General features: G+C 47.7%; 1 protein-coding gene across 1 annotated transcript in view; it reads left to right on the plus strand.

Annotated features, from left to right (window-relative positions):
* The window catches only part of Mtpalpha (monolysocardiolipin acyltransferase Mtpalpha), a 50592-nt gene extending 44044 nt beyond the window's left edge, over nucleotides 1-6548 (plus strand). The window contains exon 8 of the mRNA XM_068347092.1: nucleotides 5922-6548. Coding sequence (XP_068203193.1) covers nucleotides 5922-6122 — 201 coding nt within the window. The 3' untranslated portion in view covers nucleotides 6123-6548. The remainder of the gene's footprint in view (nucleotides 1-5921) is intronic.
* The last annotated feature ends 15243 nt before the right edge of the window (nucleotides 6549-21791 follow it).

The raw sequence follows: 21791 nt of genomic DNA on the forward strand, positions 1-21791 counted from the left end.
ATTCTTTGCCCAAGTTGCAGAGGATACTGGGGGAAGCGAACGGACACACCCACTGTATAATGGAGTCTTGCATCCCCTAACTCCGTTTGTCCATAGCGCTCCCACCTCTGCTGGGAGAAAAGTAAAGGTTTGTCTAGGGAAGAGTTCCACAGGTTCAATATTTTTCGCTAACTGATGCGTTTATAAAACCTAGGCGTTGTGACATCCCGGACGTTTAGCACCCATTTGGTTGGCCACCGGGTGCATGGAACTTAACTGCCCTGGCTTCTATCAGTACAGTGTCCTCGAGCGCCTGCTTCTTTCCAGGGTTGTTTGTCTTCTGGCAGCTTCCTTGCCAGACACCTTGGCTGCCGAGAAAGATACCTGAACAGTTGACAAACTTTGTGATGAATAGTCTGGAATTGTGCCGACTGCAGGGTCCAGTGGGAGAGGGGAAGGAAGAACCCATAAAGTCCTGTAATGTTTTTTCTGCATGTTATTGAAGGTGGCTGGGATCAAACAGGAGGGTCTCCCTTCCCTTAGGAGTCCTTGTCTCTGGTGACCTGGGCTTTAACCTTAACCAAGACTGTCCAAGGCAAATTCATACATCTCTACCACTGGAAGTAGGTGCAACAAAGGAGGCTGATGGCAGCCCTCCTGCACTTCAGAGGAGGAGACAAGGCTTCCCCAAGGATTTTGACTTTCCTGACACACCTCGACCTATTTCTGCATCTGGTGGTTCCGGTCCTGTCAGCTGTGGAGGCAGTCTTCCATGTCAAAAATGGCTTACATCTCTAATGGAATCTGGTCTTCCTGGTGATAGTGGCTTTTCTTCCACAGGAGGCTGGAAGGAAATAGGACTGGCTGTTGTTTACTTTCTCTGGGTTGGGATCTAACAAATCTACAGTCTTGGATCCTTTGATGGAGCTGCCTTAGGGGGCAGTCTTCCAGTCCCTCTCCTTGTCTCAGGCGTACCCTACATTTGTCCTAAGTCGACTGGCATAACCAATGAGGGTCTCCCAAGTTGTTCATGGAAGTACTGCAGGGCGTCAGTGGCATGCCTAGGCATAACCTCAATCGGAGACGTGATGAAAGCAACAAACGCTCACACAAACAAGATGGAAAAAGAAAGTTGTTCCCACACAAACTTACCACAGACTAATGTTAGAGAAGAAGCCCTGAGCTTGCTAACTCCCCGACCAGAAATCCCCCCCCCCAACATGTCTATACCTCCCAACCCCTTCTCCATATGCACGACCCTGACCTCACTTGTTTTCCCAGCATGCACTGAGAGGACGCCTCAGGCGAACTACATAGGTTGAGAATCCCCATTCTACTCCTGGTCGTCAACATGTGAGGTTGACTGCTAGCTTCTCTCGCGATCACTCGTTTTTCCCTGTGTTGCTTTGTGTTCACCTGAGTTCACTATGTATGGAATCTGTGCGTGTGCAGTGTCGTTGCCCAGGTGTTAACGGGAAGTTGTGTGCAACTTTCCTTTCACATGATTTGGTTGATCCTTAGGTTTTGTGTACTTCTTGCCGGGGTCGTCATGTGTTCTCCGAGCGACACGTTTGAGGAGTGTATGGGCTGGAACGATGCTCAGTGGGCCAGGATGTCCACAAAGAAGAAGAAATCTAAGAACAGGTCGCTTCTTCCCCGCTTCCTGCCGCTGAAGACTGAGCGTGTCGAGAGGAGACAGAACTGTAAGAGGGTACATAATTCCTCTAGGCCTCTGTCTTACGGCTCCATGTCCCGCCCCAGCGGCAGAGGGCCCCTTCGTCAGAAGAACCGAGGTGATCATTCGCCAGCCCCATGGGAGGGAACTCCTAGTGGAACTCTCGATACTGGAGAGTGGGCTTTGAAGGAGGGGTCAAGGGATCACCCAGAGGACGAGGTGGTCAAGGAAGTATTGTCCTTCTAAAGGGTCCTTGGCCTCATAGAAGCTCAACGACCTCCTAGAGACCTCTCCGGCTCAAGCACAGCACCACTCCACCGGCCTGGGAAGCCCAATCAGAGCCCTAAGGGAGGCGAGGGCCTCCTTGGCTCTGCATATCTCCCAGGATATCGGGCAGAGGTTGCAGAAGATTACCTCTGCCACATCGTAACCAAGAGGACCACACAGGTCCGGTAATTTAATGAAGCTCGTGACCTTCCCAGAGGTGAAGCACAGGTGCTTCTACACTCTGGAGGGGGACTGTCAAAGACACCGAGCCTCGGAAGAAAACCTGGCATCCCGAGCTCCGGGTTTCACAGAGGAGAAATTATCCAGAGGGGCCGTTGGCTTCACGGGGCAGGAGGCAACAGCCATGGAAGCAGCCGCTTGGGCCACAGGGATCTCTGCTCTCTGCTCCACAGCCCTCTTATCCTTTGCCCTGGACGACAATGTCAGGAACGGAACGGCGAAGGACCAGTTCGTCAAATTCGCAGCCTCTGGGTCGATGGCTATCTCCACCTTGGCGGGTCAGTCTTACACTTCGGCCTCAAACTGGGCACTGCGGAGGAGGGAGGTTGCCCTCCACAGAATGCCCAAGAAACTTTCGGGTAGGGAGTTAAGAGCGCTCGGAAACACCCCCAATCGTTGGGGAGTCGCTCTTTCCAGAGGAGCAGATGGAAGAGGCGCTGGACGAATGGAGGAGAGAGAGCCACGACATGATGCTTCACGTGGCATCATCGTTGTCGCGGTGTCCCCAGTACCGGCTAGGGCAGAGTCAAGTGCCGTCTGCCTCTCCCTGGGGCCCCTCTACACAGCCCCTCTCAGGAGGACAGAAGACGCCCCTGATCACCCATCAGGACAGATCCCCAGCTGGCCGTGGGGCCCGTAGTGGGCGCTTCTTCAAGAGAAGATAGGGTACGAGGCCCCTCTCCCCTGTACCCTCTGGGGGTAGGGTGATCCTCTATGCAAGGTGGAGAAATTGGATGGAATAAGGAGCGGACCTGTGGACAGTAAAGGTCTTGAAGGATGGCTACCGGATCCCCTTTCGAGAATTTCCTCCGCCTTTGATGTCGGGGCTTGAGGCCGTTTCCCTCCACCCCAAGGAGGAAACACGTTGGAGAACCTTAGAAGGGAAAATTCAGCACCTGCTCAGGAAAGGGGCCGTCCAATCTGTGGCGCCCGAACTACTGGAATTCTTCAGCCGCCTGTTCATGATAGAGAACGCCTTGGGTAGGTGGCGCCAAGTACTCGACCCCTCGGCCCTCAACCTATTCATAGCCAAGACCGCTTTCAGGATAGAAACGGCCAGGACTTTTCTGGCAGTTATCTGGAAATGGGAATTTTTGTTATCACTGGACCTCAAGGATGCCGTTACCCAGATTCCAGTACAGTCAAACCTTGTTATTCGCGATAGTTGGGTTACAGGCACAGGTGTGATAAGCGAATTTTCGTGGATAAATACTACACTAGGGTGGGCCAACGCCTAACCTGAAAAGTGACTGCCCCCCTTCCACGAGCGGGTGCCTGAGCTTATGATTAACACTGTAAATACTGCCTAATATTGTTTTAATTTGGTTTCTACAACAGGTAATATGTATAGTGTTAAGTACATTTGCACATTTACACTACGTACTGGACGCAGTAAGCTTACCGTACAGTATTGTTCTAAGGTATAGTTTACGGAGTAGACGTCATTCCGAAACGAAATATAATATACGAGAGAATTTTTTATTCTATGTCAAGATGTCAGAAAACTTTTCCCCCCCTTCAGCCTTCTATGTTATACCATCAACCGTCTTCGAGGAGCAAGTTAAGCTAAGATGACGCTGGTGGCCCAAAAGAGTGGTTCTTGGATCTAATGGACTTGGCGGTGAAACTACCGTGGCCCCTGCCTCTGAGACAAACCTCTCCCTTCACACGTGGAGACTATACAGCGTTTGCTAAGAAGGGAGGGGTACTCGAAAAGTACAGCCGCTCAGATGACCTCAGACAATCTTCGAGGGCCATATATCAGGCGAAGTGGGCGACCTTTGGTAAATGGTTCACCAAGGAGGGCGTAAGGCCCCTCAACTCTTCAATCCCAATCATTGCGGACTTCTTTGTCCACCTATGCCTCAATCAGGGTATGTCAGTTCTGGTAGTGAAGGGTTTCCAGGCAGCCCTTGGTAGGTCTTCTTCCTCAGGGGGTCAACCCTAGGCGCCTCCAAGCGACTCTCAATGCTGATAAAAGGATTCGAGCAAGCGTGTCCACCCAGACCTTTCAAGGCACCCACGTGGGACATCTTTAAGGTACTTAGCGCTCTGAATAAACCTCCCTTTGAGCCCCTGCGACAATTATGGACAGGGATCTCACCCGGAAGACTGTGTTCCTCCTCGCCCTGGCATAGTCTAAGAGGATAGGTGAGCTCCACTGCCTCAAAGCGGATGTCTCCCACTCTCACAGATGGAAGAAGCTGGTTTTCAAGTTCATCCCCTCCTGTGTGGCGAAGACGCAGAATCCAGCAGTACTAACAGTTGCGCGGTTTGACAATTTTTCCATCCCCGACATCCCCAGGACAAATGACGCGTAGGACCTGCCATTGTGCTCGGTGAGAGCGGTGGGGAAATACCTCTCCAGGACCGCCAATGCCTGTTTGTGACTATGGGGAAGGTGAAAAGGGCGGTTACGAAGAACACTTATCTCTTGTCGAGAGATGATCCGCAGGAAGTACTAGGGGAAGGGTGAACCCTTCCCCAGGTCCACCAAACCGCATGATATCAGGGGTATTGGCACCTTGTTGGCCTTTGAAAGAAACATGGAAGTCGGCCAGGTGTTGAGAGCAGGCATGTGTACGAGACAACAGAGAATCTAAGGGTGACCTGCACATGACACAATCCATGTGGAATGGCGAGGGGTAGTGTCTCGAATCCTTATACCCACTACCTATCATGGACTGCTCCAAGAAGGAAGATGATGATATCTTGGGGAGTTTTCCTGTGACTAACCCTGTTGTTTGATTTACCTTAATTGTAGTGCTTTTCCCTAACAGGCCTTGCCCATCTCTGTAACCCTCATCACCTCTCCTTCGGGGGTCCCTTCCCCGCTTCCTAATTCTGAGTCTCCTATAACATTTGTCCGTGGTAAGTTCGTGTGGGAACAAATTTCAATTTTTAAGAAAATTGTATTTTTCCTAACATACCACAGTCCAATTGTTTTACTGCCCTTTTATCCTTCTCCATGGTAGACAACTGTATTGATAGGAGTCTTTTCCTTGGATGAGGAGTAGAATGGGGATTCTTGACCTTAGAAGGTTGCCTGAGGCGTTCTCTCATGGCATCCTTGGAAAACAAGGAAGGTCAGGGTTGCCCACGTGGAGAGGGGATTGAGGGGTATAGGCCTGTTGTGGGGAATAATTCTGGTCGGGGAGCTAGCAAGCTCAGGGGTTCTCCTTTAATATTGCTCCGTGGTAAGTATGTTAGGAAAAATACAATTTCCTTGGAAATTTTCACGTATCACTATAAAATCTGCCTAAAAAGTTTGTCAGTGGGAACATGTGCACTCACTGATGGCTGAAATCTAAGCGAGTTGTCAGGGAGCTAATGGGGACTGAGAGGGGGCTGCTGCCTCACTGCTACCAAACTAACAGTCTAGCTGTCGTGTTCCAGCTTGACTATTATCTATTCTCCTAGGTAAAGAACGATGGTTTGTATTTGTGTAGGAACAAATTACTTTTTATGGTAGACACATCTTTGTATACATACATGGAAAAAGGAAAATATGTAAACTCTTATCCTTACGATGGGCTTATTGCTGGAAGTTATCTCCTTTTCGCTGTCATGTGAAAGGTGGCAATTGTTGCCCATCTTTTGGTCCTTGTTTAGCGAACAGTACGTTTGTTGATGTAGTAATAAGGGCTTACGTCTAAATAGCTTCTCTCTCAAGTACATAAAGGAATATGTCTTTGTACTTTTAAACTATTGACCAAAGGCTGAAGGTGTACATTAAAATAATTTTTAATTTTGTCCACAGTTGGAAGGAGATATTGGTGCTGTATTTGGCTTAGGATTTCCTCCATTCACTGGGGGACCATTTAGGTTTGTCGACTCATATGGAGCAGACAAGTTAGTAGCCAAGATGAAGCAGTATGAATCGGCCTATGGCATTTCCTTTACTCCATGTCAGTTGTTGCTAGACCATGCTGCTGATCCATCCAAGAAATTCTACAAGTAATTCTTATGCCCTGTTGCCTCTCTAGAAAGCTCTGAAAAACCTTACATAATTTTCTGCTTTCAGGTACAGTTTTTAATTGGTAGGTAAAGCTTTGTCATATAGTTTTACAAGAGGTTTTGTACTGTAATAGTAAAGTTCAAACTCTATAGTGTAGTTATAATTATCTAGCTACCTCAAGCATTAAATGGTGAATAAGGTTTGAGTAATTTTAGCTTTTCCCTGTGTCTGTCATGAGACAAGATCATATGTAAGATTATTGTATATAAGAGAGGTTATCTTTTTCACGACTATTGTATCATGCAGACACGTCTTCATCAATGCAATTAAGATATTAAGTACTATTTTATAAATGTTGTATAACTTTGAAATGGGATCTGTTTGGTTCCTCATTGTTTGTTTGTAAATTTATTAAATTGAAGAATTTTCTTAATGTAGTTTTTTTTTTAAAGGCCTCAAGATTAATGTTAACATATGGACTGACATTTTTTATATAAATTATGTGTGGGTATAGAGCAGTACACGCCTTTGTAAATGAGTAAAAAAAAAAAATTGGGAAAGGTACAACTAGGCCAACCCTATTTGAATTGAGGATTTTCACACCTTATGAAAGTTAAGAAGTTGTATAGTTTGCTTAAACTATTAAAAGAGAATATTAATGATAATTATAAGTTACAATTCACAAAAAAATGGGAGAGAGAATGTAGTTTCATATTAAAAGTCAACAATTCAGGAAACATTTTTTTATTTAGTCCATTTCAAATATGAAGAAATCTACCGTTGTGGAATATATGATATGTTGTACATTAAGAATCCGTATGAAAGTTACTGAGATTAGTCTAGTGTACTTGATATGTAATTATGTAGAATTTACAAATAGAAAAGCAATTAATGACTAACGTATACATGATCATACATTACCTAGTATAATTTTCTGGTCAGAGTTCCGACAGAAATGCAGGCTAAACAGATTTTGAAGCAAAGCGAAAAATCTATTTTTGGGTGAGATGGCCATGTCGTCCTAATGGAAGCTTCCTATTGGCAGCTTTCTAAGGGATATTTGGCTACAGTGATACTCCCAGAAAATTCTAACTCCTGGCGCGAGTATCCTTAAAATTTTTCTCAAGGATATCACATAATATTAGGGGACATATATCTTGATGCGATACATGGCAATCTTCACCCCGAATAGAGTTTTTGCTCTGAGGGGGAAGAGTGGAGAAATTGAAGGGGAGCCATTATCAAGGTTACCCTTTTTCTCTTACTATTACAGGGCCCAAAATGGCCGCTCATTCCTTGTAGCAATTGAGCATGGTGCTACAGATATAGTAGTTTCGGTAGGGGATTGTTATATAATCCTTTTCTTAGAAAAGGAGGGTGGGTCCATCAAGACGACATGGCCATCTCACCAAAAAATAGATTTGTTCCAACACAGAATACTTACCTCGAACTACTTTCTTAGGAGTATCTGGGATCTCCTCCCAACCGACCAGAGTTTTGTGTAGTTTACCCTAGTCCCGTTTTCTATGAGGGGTAACCTCAGGTGGAGTGGAACATGCCCTGAGGCTATCCCCAGGTCAGAGAGCATGCTTGCTCAGGTTTCGATCTCCAGTAAGTTCTCTGGTCGCGTCGTGATAACATCTCGACGCTCTCTCCTTACCCAGTGCGACCCTTTGTGTCCCCGACCCCCCTTTTGTGCCTTTCGCGGTCCCCACGTGGACCCATTATTATTATTATTATTATTATTACTATCCAAGCTACAACCCTAATTGGAAAAGCAAGATGCTATAAGCCCAGGGGCTCCAATAGGGAAAAATAGCCCAGTGAGGAAATGAAATAAGGAAATAAGTAACTGAAGAGAACAAATAAACATTAAATCATCCTTCCTACCCTTATGCTCTGTGTTCGTCGTGTAGGGGCAGCTTATGTTCTACAGCCACGTGTCCGGAGTGCGAGTCCTGGAACGTGGTGCAGTGGGTGCGCTTCGGCACCAAGAAGAAGAATGCGTCCAAGAGGTCTCATAGGAATACGAGCCTCTCCTCGCCGCTTACTTCTCCCGATGACTCGTCGAATGGAGCTTCTTTATACAGCCATCTTCCCCTACCCAGAGTAGGGGACGAGGTAAGTCAGTTGTGGGGAAGTGCCCATTGCTCTTCCCCAGGTGTCTGAGTGAGTGCGGTATAGCACCAAGAAGTAGGCGACGAAGAGGTCGCCTAAGAAGACTAGCGCCCCTTCCTCCCTTGCTTCGCCGGGCGTCTCGTCTGACAGAGCTTCCCTACCACGCTCCCCTACCCAGAGTAGGGGACGAGGTAATTCCGTTGTGGGGAAGAGGCCCGCGGCCCTTCCCCAAGAGTCTGATCTTCAGGATAGTGGCGTCGTTCCAGACGAGTGAGGGGCGGGAGAGTGTTGGGAGACGGAGTCCTGGTGCAAGCAGGCCACGTCTCCTCTGATGACCCCATGTGGGGGAAAAAATGTCCCTAATTCCTCTCCAGCCTCTTTGGCGTATTTTTCAGTCACTTACGTCGCCGAGAAGGAGCCTCCCAAGACGGGGCGCTGAGGAAGCTCAGCAGCGGCACCCGACGGAGGGACTCATCATGGCAGGTTCCAGTCGACAGGTGTCCGCGAAGGTTCCAGCTCCATCCGCCCAGCGGAGAGAGTCGCCCCTTCGGTCTGGCAGCCGAGTCCTGACCTCCTGAGGCCACCTAGCTCGCAGGCCACCTAGCTCGTCATGAGTGCAGCCCTCGGTTTTCCTCGACGGGCAGGCCCGCAGATACGAGAACCTCCGGAAGAGTCGTTGGACCCAGGACGGAGGTCCCCGTACCGACGGTGGTGCCCGTCCTTCGACGTGAACCCCGGCAACCCTACAGCAGGCTCTGGCAGACCGGCATAAGTCCGCGAGAGTTCCGACTCCTTCCTCCCAGCGGAGAGTCGCCCCTTCGGTCTGGCAGCCGTGTCCCAGCCTCCAAGATCGACAGTCAGGTCTCGGTCGACAGGCATAAGACCGCGAAGGTTCCGACTTCTCCCGCCCAGAGGAGAGAGTCGCCCCTTCGGACTGGCAGCCTTGTCCCGGCCTCCGGTTCTTCGATGGACCGCCCTGAACGAAGGAACCAACCAGCCAGCACGGGGAAGCCCCTGGCTCCATGGGTCTCCGCAGGAGCTCCATCCTTCCAGCGGAGGTAGCCGCTGGCTCGAACCGGCAGTATGGCATCCTTACCCGGTACCACGACAACTCCATTCAGGCTTCGTGGTCAACCGCTGGTATACCAGGGTACTCACACCCCACGGATTCCCCGGGAGGGGGTAGACCCATGACGGCTACCTCCTACCCCCAGTGGCTTCATCCGTGATGGAGATAGCTGCTCCATCGTCCCGGCCAGCCCCATCCAAGCTTTGGAGGTGGCCGCTGACACACCCATGACGGCTACCTCCATCCCGGCGGCTCCATCCGTGATGGAGCCAGCCGTGCCATCGTCCCGACCAGCCCCATCCAAGTATCGGAGGTGGCCACTGACATGGCAGGGTACTTAAACCCCACGGTTTTCCCCAGGAGGGGGTAGACCCATGACGGCTGCCTCCGTCCCAGTGGCTTCATCCGTGATGGGGATAACCGCTCCATCGTCCCGGCCAACCCCATCCAAGCATTGGAGGTGGCCGCTGACACACCCATGACGGCTACCTCCGTCCCGGTGGCTCCATCTGTGATGGAACCAGCCGTGCCATCGTCCCGGTCAGCCCCATCCAAGCACCGGAGACGGCCGCTGACATGGCAGAGTACTTAAACCCCATGGATCTCCCCGGGAGGGGGTAGACCCATGACGGCTACCTCCGTCCCAGAGGCTTCATCCGTGATGGAGATAGCCGCTCCATCGTCCCGGCCAGCCCCATCCAAGCATTGGAGGTGGCCGCTGACACGCCCATGACGGCTACCTCCGTTCCGGCGGCTCCATCCGTGATGGAGCCAGCTGTGCCCATCCAAGCATTGGAAGAGGCCGATGACATGGTAAGGTACCTAAACCCCACGGATTGCCCCGGGAGGGGTAAACCCATGACGGGTACCCCCGTTCCTGACGGCTCCATCCGTGATGAAGGCAAAGTGGTTTTCCCCCTAGTGGGTCGAACGGGGCTATTGCCTCTCCAGTGCCTGCCTCAGTGGCCGCTGGAGAGAGACCCCGCACCTTTGCCCAGTGCCTCTTCGGCTCCGTCCGCCCGTCGGATGTAGAAGTTGGCACACGTAATCTTTCCCTTGCCTTGCCCCCCGTAGGGGAGCTTCGACTCCTCAGTTAACCTTCAGACCCTCCTACTCGGGCTCCAGGAGAGGGCGTTCAGGCCGCGGCTCTCGAAGGAGTTAGGAGGGGAGGCCCTCTACTCCTGCTGGCGCCTCAGGTGGGGGGATGCCTCAAACGATATTGGCAAGCATGGCGGGACCACGGAGCAGATCCGTGGACCGTAGCAGTACTAAAGGAGGGGTACAAGCTGCACTTCCTAGCGGACCCCCACCTCGGATCAAAAGGCGTAGTGGTTAGCACCCAACGACCCCTGGAGAGTAGCAGTATTGCAGGAAGAAGGCTCGGCAATGCTGACGAAAGGGGCAGTAGAACCAGTCGATAAACAGAGTCCAGGGTTCTACAACAGGCTCTTCCTGGTGGAGAAAGCAACATGGTTCTAGAAACCTTTCAGCCCTCAACAATTCGTGCGCAACACCGACTTCAAGATGGACACTCCGAAGACGGTCCTAGCGACCTTGAAGGAGGAGGAGAGGACTTCATGAGGTCCATAGGCCTCAAAGACGTCTACTTCCAGGTCCCTGTTCATCCCTCCAACAGGAGGTTCCTAAGGGTAAATTGGAGTACCAAAACGTGACAGTTCAAAACCCTATGCTTCGGACTGTCGACAGTCCTCAGGGCTTCACGAAGGTCTTCGCAACAGTTTCAGGCTGGGCGCACGAACAGGACGTCCGCCAGATTCGGTACCTAGATGACTGGTTGTTGCTTTCAGTCTCAGAGGAGTACTGAGGGAACAAGACGAGAAGCTCCTGCAGTTCTACAACGTCTTGAGTATCATCATCAACCTGGAGAAGCCCCGGCTGATTTCCTCCACCAGGGTGACCTACCTAGGGTTGGTTCTAGACTCCCGGATGGCGAGGGCCTTCCCCTCCGAGGAGAAACTGGACACCCTGAAACAGATACTCTGGCTCTTCCTGTCGGGCCGGCCCAGGAGAACCAAGGTCTGGCAAAGACTGATAGGACTCCCCGCACTAGATAGTCCTGGTGTCCCCGGAGACGAAAGAAGTCCTGGGGTGGTAGCAATCGGAACGAACACCCTCAAGGGAATGCCCTTTTTTGCCGACCCTCCGGGGATACTCCTGTTCACGGACGTATCCAAGGAGAGATGGGGTGCCCATCTTCTCGACAAAATGGCAAAAGGTACTGTAAATGGGAAGTCGAGGAGACGAACCTGCACATATACGTGCTGGAGATGAGGACCGTACAAAGAGCGGGCCTAGAGATCGTCCATCTACCCCGGGGAAGCTCCGTGGATCCGGGGTGCGACAACGCCACGGTGGTGGCCTACGTGAAAGAGCAAGGAGGACTGAAGTCGAAGGAATGGTGCAGTCTCACGATGGAGTTCCTAGATTGAGCTGAAGTGGAACAAATTAATTTTTCTGCCAGGTTCTCTCCGGGGAAGAGGAACGTCCTGGCCGACGGCCTCAACTGGAAGGGTCGAGTGGTCCCTACACCCAGAAGTGGTCAAAACCCTCTCCCTGAAGTGGGGCTCGCCGGTCTTAGACCCCTTCGCCACGAGACTAAACGCACAGCTCCCCGTGTTTTGTTTTCCTGTGCCAGATCCAGCAGCAGCGTTCGAGGACGCCTTCCAATGAGACGGACGGCCAACCTGTGGGTGACTTTGGTAGCGCCCTGGTGGCCAGAGAGAGATTGGTTCGCGGATCTGAAGGAACTGGCATGCCTTACACCTGGGACACTTCCAGACAGACCGGACCGTCTCCGGCAGCCTCACTTCCAGAGGGTCCACGAAAACCCTTGGTCCCTCCTTCACGCGTGGAAGTTATCGAGCGAATCCTGAAAAAGGAAGGATTTCTGTCGAGGACAGCATCAAGGATGTCAAGGTACCTGAGGCGTTCGTCAGTCGAGATGTACCAGGCGTAGTGGGCTATCTTTTCTAAGGGGTGCTCCTCTAAGAACATCAGGCCGTTAGGGGCTTCCATCCACGAGATAGCAGACTTCCTGGTCTATCTCAGGGACGAAGTGGGCATGTCCATCCCAAGTCTTCCTCCTGAAGGACATAGACCTGAGTACCTCCAGGTAGATCTCGACGCTCTTCAAGTGCTTCGAGCAGTCGTTTTTCCCCCAAGCCGTTAGAGTGCCCCAGGGGGATGTGGCTAGGGTACTTGAAGTTGATTTTGGAACCTCCCTTCGAGCCTCTAAAAGACATTCTAGACAAGGAGCTCACCCTCAAGGCAGTCTTTCGTTTAGCTCTGGCATCAGCAAAGAGTAGGTGAGATTCTTGGCCTGTCGTACGAGATCTCACACTCGAAGGGCTGGCGAGATACTACTTTCAGATTCTTACCCTCCTTCGTAGCCAAGACTCAGAATCCAGTTGTTTGGGACTCCAAAATGGAATTGTTCCCAGTGCCAGCTATCCCTCGCTCGGACAACCCGAGGGACTTGCAGTATGGCAGTATTTAGAAAGGACTGCTAGACTTCATCCCAAGATCAAGAGTCTGTTCATTTTCCTCGGGACTGTGAAGGAACCAGTCTCCAAGAACACTTTCTTCTTCTGGATAAGGCAAGTGATCGTCAGGCCCTACAGTAGAGCAGGGGTCCCCTTTCCAGGAAAGTCCAGACCCCACAGCATGAGGAGTCTGAATGCTTCTTTGGCATTTGAGAAGAACATGGCAGTGGGCCAAAGTCTGAGGGCAGGTACTTGGTCTAAACAGTCGACCTTTACGGCTCACTGCTTGAAGGACTACTCGAAAAAGTCCCTGGGCGGGTTCTCGCTCGGTCCCGTCATATCCGCGCTCCAAATGGTTCAAGGGTGTAGCCCCAGTGGTAACTGAGGGTAGCGAGTCCAAGAGACACAGGTTCCTTCCTGAGCCCCCTTGTTCTTCCTTCCCCTATTCCTTTACTGGAAATGACTCGGGTAGCCCCCTGAAACTGCCATGGGATACACTATCACTGGAAGGACATGTCTCCTAGGATTCTTGCAGAAGTGAGTTACTTAGACACTAAGATGGTTTTTTGCGTAGTTTTCCCTTTTTTCTCGTGTTTTCTTTGAGGTCAGCAGAACCTAGTCTCCTACCTAGGTTCCTCTTCTATTCTCGTCACGGTCTCTAGGTCCTGAAGGACACTCCCACCTCCTAAGGTATAAGTCTCCTAAGAAAGTAGTTCGAGGTAAGTATTCTGTGTTGAAACAAATCACAAATTTTCAGTAATTTGTATTTTTCCTCACAATACTTACCTCGAACTTCTTTCGGGTAATGGCCCTCCCATCCTACTCCGAGTGCCTTGCTGGACTTCATAGATACCTAAGCTATCAAGAACTTACTGGAGATCGAGACCTGAGCAAGCATGCTCTCTGACCTGGGGATAGCCTCAGGGCATGTTCCACTCCACCTGAGGTTACCCATCATAGAAAACGGGACTAGGGTAAACTACACAAAACTCTGGTCGGTTGGGAGGAGATCCCAGATACTCCTAAGAAAGTAGTTCGAGGTAAGTATTGTTAGGAAAAATACAAATTACTTAAAATTTGTGATTTTTCACTTTGCTTCAAAATCCGTTTTTTGGGCTCAAGCCATGTCGTCCTGATGGAATTTTACCAGAGAATTACTTGAAAGTACTGTATCTGTGGGTTTGTATAAGTGCCTCAACCTTGGGTCAGCTTCTATATGGTCATCCAGACCACTGAAATATATGACGATACCGTTATACGTCATCACCACTAAGCATGGAACAATGTTAGGGCTTCCTGCCCCCTGCAGGGAAATGCCATACACGACAGTAGAGGCACAAGGTTTGTGTTCATAAAGGAACAAATATAGATATCATTCAGATCTTTTTGTTCATATATTTAGGTACCTTAAGTATGAACTTTACTTAGTAAAATAAGTAAAAACTCCGGCTAAGTTTATTCAGCTACATATGGGGCGAAATAAGACGCAAATACACTTTCGCCATTATATTGAATAGACAATCAAATGTAACAGGTGTATTAAAATTTGTAATAGAATTATACATTCAACATATAACAAAAATATTTTCTTCCTGAAAGGGAAGAAAAAGTAGTTGCCACTCAAAATCAGTTGAAAAATTATTAAGATAATTTTACTGTAAATGTTGGATAACATTCAACACTATGTACAAGTGTACACATGGCTCTGGTTTCATAGGTATAATTCTGCACCTAAAAAGAACAGTCCTAGTGTCACCAGGGTGGCACTTGATAAAAGGGTATCGCACTGGAAGTTGTCAACACCTTTTCACCTGAATTGAAAAGTCCCAATCAATTCTATGTTCATTGCAGCACTAGACGACAGGTTTCACCACTACCTGCCGCCACCACAAAATGTTTCAACGCATGCACTTGCTTCGCATAATGTTTACAGAAAACTCTGAGGATTTCCAACCCGTGTATGAGCGAAGATGCTCAAAGTCCATATACTGAAAGAAGTTCAGTGAGGAAGCAATTTTTCTCGGATCATGACCTGCGGGTGTACTATCAGGATCTGCTCTGCGAATGAAGTCGGTGAGCTTCGCCCTCAGTTGTTTTAGGGATAAGTTTGATCCTGAGGTTTCGCCTTTGAAGAGCTGTCCTCCCTTGAAGTCTGAAGTTCTTCGAAGATAGACCTTTAGACACACTACTTTCAGAGGGCAGATTCTCCATGTACCTCACCTTTTGGGTGGGTAGCTCGTTTTTGGCGAGAAAAGTAGGATCAGGAAAGAGATTCAGTTCTCCCACTTCTGTTTCACTAACTCTAGCCCCTGAGGGCATAGCAAACAGGAATATCACTTTTTGTGTTAGATCCTTGAGAGAACAATTTTCATTGTTCAAGGTTGAAGCATAGTGTAAGACTTTGTCCAGAGACCATGAAATGGGCTTCGGAGGGGCTGCTTGTTTAAGTCTAGCGCATGCCTTCAGAATCTTGTTGAAGATTTCGTTCGCCAGGTCCACCTGGAAGGCGTATAGAAGAGGTCTAGTCAAAGCTGACTTACACGTAGTTATCGTGGTGGCAGCCAAGCCATGCTCGTGAAGGTGGATGAAAAAGGACAGGCAGAAGTCTATTGAGATTTCTTTCGGCCTGTTCGCTTTAACAAAAGCAACCCACTTTTTCCAAGACGATTCGTATTGTCTTCTGGTTGACTTTGACTTGTATTCTTCTAGGAAGTCTATACTGCCTTTCGAGATCCCAAAGCTTTTCTTGACTGCTAAGGCGAGAAAATCATGAGATGAAGGTTTTGGGTTCTCTGTGATGAAGCGAAGACAGTCGACTTCTGAACCAATTGGGATAGAGTTGGGTTCGGTAGAGGGACCAGCCTCAGTTTCAGTTCCATCACCAGAGGGAACCAATTGCTCTTGGGCCACTTGGGGGCCACTACTGCTGCAGTTCCCTTGAAGGATCTCGGCTTGTTGAGGACTTTCAGCAGGAGATTCGTTGGAGGGAACAGGTAGATCCGGGTCCATCTGTTCCAATTGATGGACATGGCGCTTCTGCCAGAGGGTCCTCGTATGGGGCTACATATCGAGGTAGTTTCTTGTTGTCGCTCGTCGTGAAGAGGTCGATCTGCAGTTCTGGGACTTTTTCCAAGATGAAGGAGAATGAGTCTGCATCTAGGGACCATTCTGACTCTATCGGCTTTAGCCTGGATAGAGTGTCCGCCGTCACATTGCGGAATCCTTGTAGGTGAACTGCCGATAAGTGCCATCTCTTCTTTTTCGCTAAACGAAAGATGGCTAATATCACATGGTTGATATGGGGCGATCTCGAGCCTTGTCGGTTCAAACACCTCACTACCACTTCGCTGTCCAAGACCAACCTGATGTGGGCTGATCTGTGAGGGGATAGTTTCTTCAGCATCAAGAGGACTGCCATGGGCTCCAGAATATTGATGTGAAAGGTCTTGAACAGGGATGACCAGGTTCCTTGGGCTTTCCTTTGATGGGAGTGACCTCCCCATCCTTCTGTCGAGGCATCCGTGTGGATAGTCACCGATGGGGGAGGTGGTTGTAAGGGAACGGTCCTTGTTAGGCTCTTAACCTTCGACCACGGCTTGAGAAGTGATCGTAGTAAGGTCAGTACTGGTCGAAGTAGATCTCTTCGAGCGTTTGATGCGTATCTTCTCCAGACTCCTGACGCACCTTTCAGCTGTGCTCTTAGCACTGGGTCTGTTACTGCTGCAAACTGGAGAGAGCCCAGTACTCTTTCCTGTTAGCGTCTTGAGATCCTGTCGGATTTCAGTAGTCTCTTGACAGAACCCGCGATCTCTCTCCTCTTCTTTGGTGGAATGGAGAGGCGGTGTGACTTCAAGTCCCAATGGATTCCCAGCCATTGAAACTTCTGAGCTGGAGAGAGGCAAGACTTTTTGTAATTGATCTTGAATCCTAGATGTTCCAGGAACTGGATTACTTTCTTGGATGCTTGCAGACAAGCCGTCTTGGATGCTGCCCACACCAGCCAGTCGTCCAGGTATGCTGCTACCTGAACGCCTTCTAGGTGTAGTTGTTGCACGACTGCGTCCGCAAGTTTCGTGAAGATCCTTGGGGCTATGTTTAGTCCGAAGGGCATGGCCCTGAAGACATACTTTGTCTTCTGTAACTTGAATCCTAGGTAAGAGAGGGGGCGGCTGACTGGGAGGTGCCAGTAAGCATCTGCCAGGTCTATCGAGACTGTGTACGCCCCTTTCGGTAACAGGGTCCCAATGTGTTGAAGGGTTAACATCCTGAACTTGTTCTTGATGAATTTGTTGAGTGGCGACAAGTCCAGAATGACTCTGAGTTTGTCTGAGTCCTTCTTGGGAACACAGAACAGCCTTCCCTGGAATTTGATGGACTTTGCTTTCCTTATAACCTTCTTGTTCAAGAGTTCTAAAGTATACTCTTCCAGTAAGGGGGTGGAGTGTTGGAAGAATTGAGGAAATGAAGGTGGAGATCTGTTCCATTTCCATCCTAGTCCATTTTTGATTAGGCTGTGGGCCCAGGGATCAAAGGTCCAACGATCTCGAAAGTGTTGGAGTCTCCCTCCTACCTGTAGCATCTCATTGCTTAGGTGGTCCGGAGGGCTTGCCACCCTGACCACGTCCTCCCCTGCCTCGTAAGGAGTGTCTTGAGGAGCCCCGTCGGGATCCTCTTCCTTTTGGACGAAAGGTAGTAGTGTGACTCTCAAACCCTGGGTTGAAAGCTGGTGACTGGGCAACCAGCTGTTGAGGCACCACTTGGAAGGTGGTCCCTCTTAATGAGAGAATGCCTTGATGAAGTCACTGAGCTTCAGCACGGCATTTTATTACCGTGCTGAAACTTGGTGACGGGCAAGAGGGCTCTCGAACTTGGGGAAATTGCTCCCCCAGTTCGAATCTAAATTTCTCTCTTTCTTATCTTTTTCTTCCTCTTTATATTGCTTCAACCTTCTCCTAATATTATAAACTTTCTTTCATGATGCTGTCCCAACCCTATGAGTAAAATTTTCCATATGTATATGTGTATATTTTTACATATATATGTATGTTTATTATCTTTTTTTTTTCTCTTTATGGCATGGATGTTTCTACATCTGTTATTGCCACTTGGGCGGATGTTGCTGCATCCGGTATTGCTGCCTGCTTTGATGAATGTGAAAGGTGTCGCGGTTGGGAGGCCTTTGTGCTCAAAGCTATATGTGAGTGTATAGGATGATCTCAGCCATCCCGAAGATGGTTTGGACCTTTTTGGCGGAACTATTCCAAGTGTTGGGTCTTCGGAATCCAGGGGGATCCAATGCTTGGGGTAGGACTCTCGGCTTCTGGCCGGAAGCCCGTCATTACAGATATGGGGAGGATGATTCCATAGTTTCTTGGTCTCAGTCCTAACAGGCGGGTTCAGCTTACACCTGTGCCTCTATATCTGTTTTGATGCTATCCTTCGGGTAGGGTATGGAGTGGACCATCTGGGAAGTATACTCTCACTGTGCCGGTAGTGGAGAGTGCAAATTTCCTTCCCAACATGTGATGCCTTAATGTTCTCAAGCAGGTAAATCAAACTATTCAAAAAATCACTCTTCTCTTTTCTTTATTCCGATGGATTCTTGTGAGAATGACCCCACCTCCCCTGGATATGCTGACTCGCCCCCGGCACTGTTGACGACCTCTGGCAATTCATTTAAAGAAAACTCCGTTGACGACGTAGGAACTAAAAAGGACTGTTCTTTAAACATTCCGAAAAAGGGTAATTTGGGCTACACAGGAAAACTGAAAGTCCTGCACGTTACCCAAATCGCTTTAGAAGCTAATTATGATGTGCTACATAAAATATTTGAGTGTTACGGATCAATAAAAGAAATTAGAATGAAACTTCAAGATGATAATTGGGAATCTTGGTTATCATTTAATTGTCACGAGGAAGCATTTAATGCAAGCTGTAACATTGTTGATATTAAAGTAGGTAATATGAGTGTTAAGGGTGCTCTGTGTGATGGGGCACCTAAAGATCTGGATGTCTACAGACCAGCAGACTGGGCTGATAAAGATATAGAGGCAGATATACCATCCCAAAGAAAGCCAAAATCACCAATGTGGCTTCTTGCTCAATCTGTAGGAGGTACGGAAAATTATTTCAAGATATGCAAATTTCTTCAGAGGAAGGTAGGTACGATCGCACCTGGAGATATATCTCGATTCGGGAAGAAAAGTTTCTTGATAAAGGCCAAGTCATACACACAGTCTGTTATACTGTCTAATTTGAAGACAGTAAATGATGATATAAAATTGGACATCAAACCCCATCTAAACTTTAGCTATGGAAGGGGAGTGGTTTTTAATAGGGATCTGTATGAATTTACTGAAGAGGAGATATTAGCCATGTGTCCCCTATCAGTGTGGAAAGTACATAAAGTACCTGGAACATCAATGATTGTTCTTCTTTCCAGGATGCTGATGTACCTTTCCACATAGACATTGAAAACGAAAGGATCAGAGTTCAACCTTTTAAGCAGAAGCCACTGCAATGTTATAATTGCTTTAAATTTGGACATCCTTCCAAAGTTTGCAATAATGAAAAAATTTGTAATACTTGCTCCAAAATTTACCATGGGGATTGTACACTTGAGGCAAGGTGCTTAAACTGCAACTCTAATCATAAATCTAATGATAGGAGCTGCCAGTTTTATAAGTTAGAAGAGGCTGCCCTCAATAAATCAATTATTGAACATGTAAGCGTGGGGCATGCCAAGAGATTATTAAATAAATCTAATACTTATGCAAAAACATTAAAAACAGGAGAAAAAGTTCCTCAGGAATCATCTCACCCACCTACTACTGTAGGTAGTTCTCGAAAAAGGAATTCACAATCTATTGATAAAGTGCTGCATAAGACAAGAACAACATCTCCTAAAGATTTATCATTGAGTATCAACAAAAGACATTGCCCACCACTATCAAACCTTTGTCCCCCATTACAAAGGATAGTACTAACCTCTCCCAGGCCATATCCTTGCCTGATTTAATGGAGATTCCACCTGACACCAAGTTATCAGGTGTACCTGTAGTGGGGAAGGTACGAAAACCTGGTAACTTGCAACCTATTAATCGTAAAAGAGAGAGACCTCCATCTCTCTCACCCCCTTCCATAAGAAATACTAGAATTATGACATCAAATAAATATGATGTTTTGTCTGTTGATGTTGGCGATCAACCAGAAGACAATTTAAATAAATCAGAAATTCAAGTTGAGGTCCACCATCCCCCTCAACAAATATATAAAAAAGATACAAAGAAAAACTCCAACGTAAAACTCAACATAACAAGACCATCTCTGAAGAAACCTACAAGTAATAATGTTAGATTAAAAACTGCTAATGGGAAGACCTCACCCAAGACGTCTTCCAGAAATAATCCATAGTTTTCTCCTCCATTTTGCAATGGAACTGTCAGGGTTTGAGGGCGAAATATGAAGAACTTAAGCTCCTAATTCATGAGCATTCCCCCATAATAGTATGTCTACAGGAAAGTATGCTTGATTCTAACACTCCTAGTCCTCGAGAGTATGTTAGCTATAGAACACCATATAATCAACAAGCAGGGAGCCATGGCGGAAGTCTCATGTACATTCGTCGAGATGTTCCCCAAATACCCATGTCTATACGTACAACCCTGCAGGCAGTTGTTGTACAAATTGATATAGGGAGAAAATATACAATATGCTCTCTGTACTTACCTCCAAATGATGATATTTTATATGATGATTTAGCAGAAGTTATTCAACAACTCCCTCAACCTTTTCTCTTACTGGGAGATATGAATGGTAGACATCCTTTATGGGGTGATGTTTTGGCCAACACAAGGGGCAATATTATCTCATCAATTGTGGAGAATGAGGATGTGGGGCTCCTTAATACAGGAGAGCCCACGCACTTCCATGTTCAGACAGGTACTTTGTCATGCATTGACCTTTCAATTGCAAGCTCTAACTGCCTTCTTGATTTTGATTGGAGGACATTAGATGATTGGCATACTAGTGATCATGCACCAATCATTATAAACACCAACAAGGGTCCACCTTTGCAAAGATCGCCACGTTGGAATCTAGACAAGGCAGACTGGGTTAAATTTTCTGAGCTAAGTGAAATCGAAGGGAGAGCAGAACAGTTTGAAAGTATTGATGATGCTATAGACCTGCTGAATGGAACTCTTCATACAGCAGGAGTCAATTCAATTCCCAAAACAACAGGGTTATTCAAACGACGACCAGTCCCGTGGTGGTCGTCAGAACTAACTGCACTCCACAGAGCCACAAGAAGATCTCTAACACGATTGCGTAGACTCCGAACTGATGAGAATTCAATTATGTACAAGAAATGTAGAGCACAGTTCCGTCGTGCCATGAAAGAAGCAAGGCGCCAGTCATGGATGTCTTTTGTTTCCTCCATTAACAGTAGAACACCACCATCTTCTGTGTGGAGGAAAGTAAAAAAGATAGCTGGCAAATTCACCCCCAACCCACCACCAGTGTTGAAGGTGAATGGCCAATATGTAACTGAAGCAAATGAAGTTAGCAATGCCTTGGCTAATCATTTTTCAAATGTATCCAGCAAGTATGAAGGAGCCCCTGGTCACCAGTATAGGAGCACTGAAGAAAATAAAATTTTAAATTTTGCAACAAGAAGGGAAGAGTTGTATAATTCTCCTTTCACTGAAAGAGAATTTGATTCCGCACTTGCTCATTGCAACGATACAGCCCCTGGACCCGATGGAATTCCATATGCAATGATTAAACATGTACATTTTAATACAAAGCTATTTATTTTAAGCATTATTAATAGAATATGGCATGATCATAGTTACCCAAGTGTTTGGGAACTAGCCATTATTTTAGCCTTTTTAAAACCCGGTAAAGACAAGTTTTTAGCAGCAAACTATCGTCCTATTGCATTGACATCTTGTTTATGTAAAATCATGGAGAAGATGGTCA

Source organism: Palaemon carinicauda, chromosome 23, assembly GCF_036898095.1.
Source record: "Palaemon carinicauda isolate YSFRI2023 chromosome 23, ASM3689809v2, whole genome shotgun sequence".
NCBI lineage: Eukaryota > Metazoa > Arthropoda > Malacostraca > Decapoda > Palaemonidae > Palaemon > Palaemon carinicauda.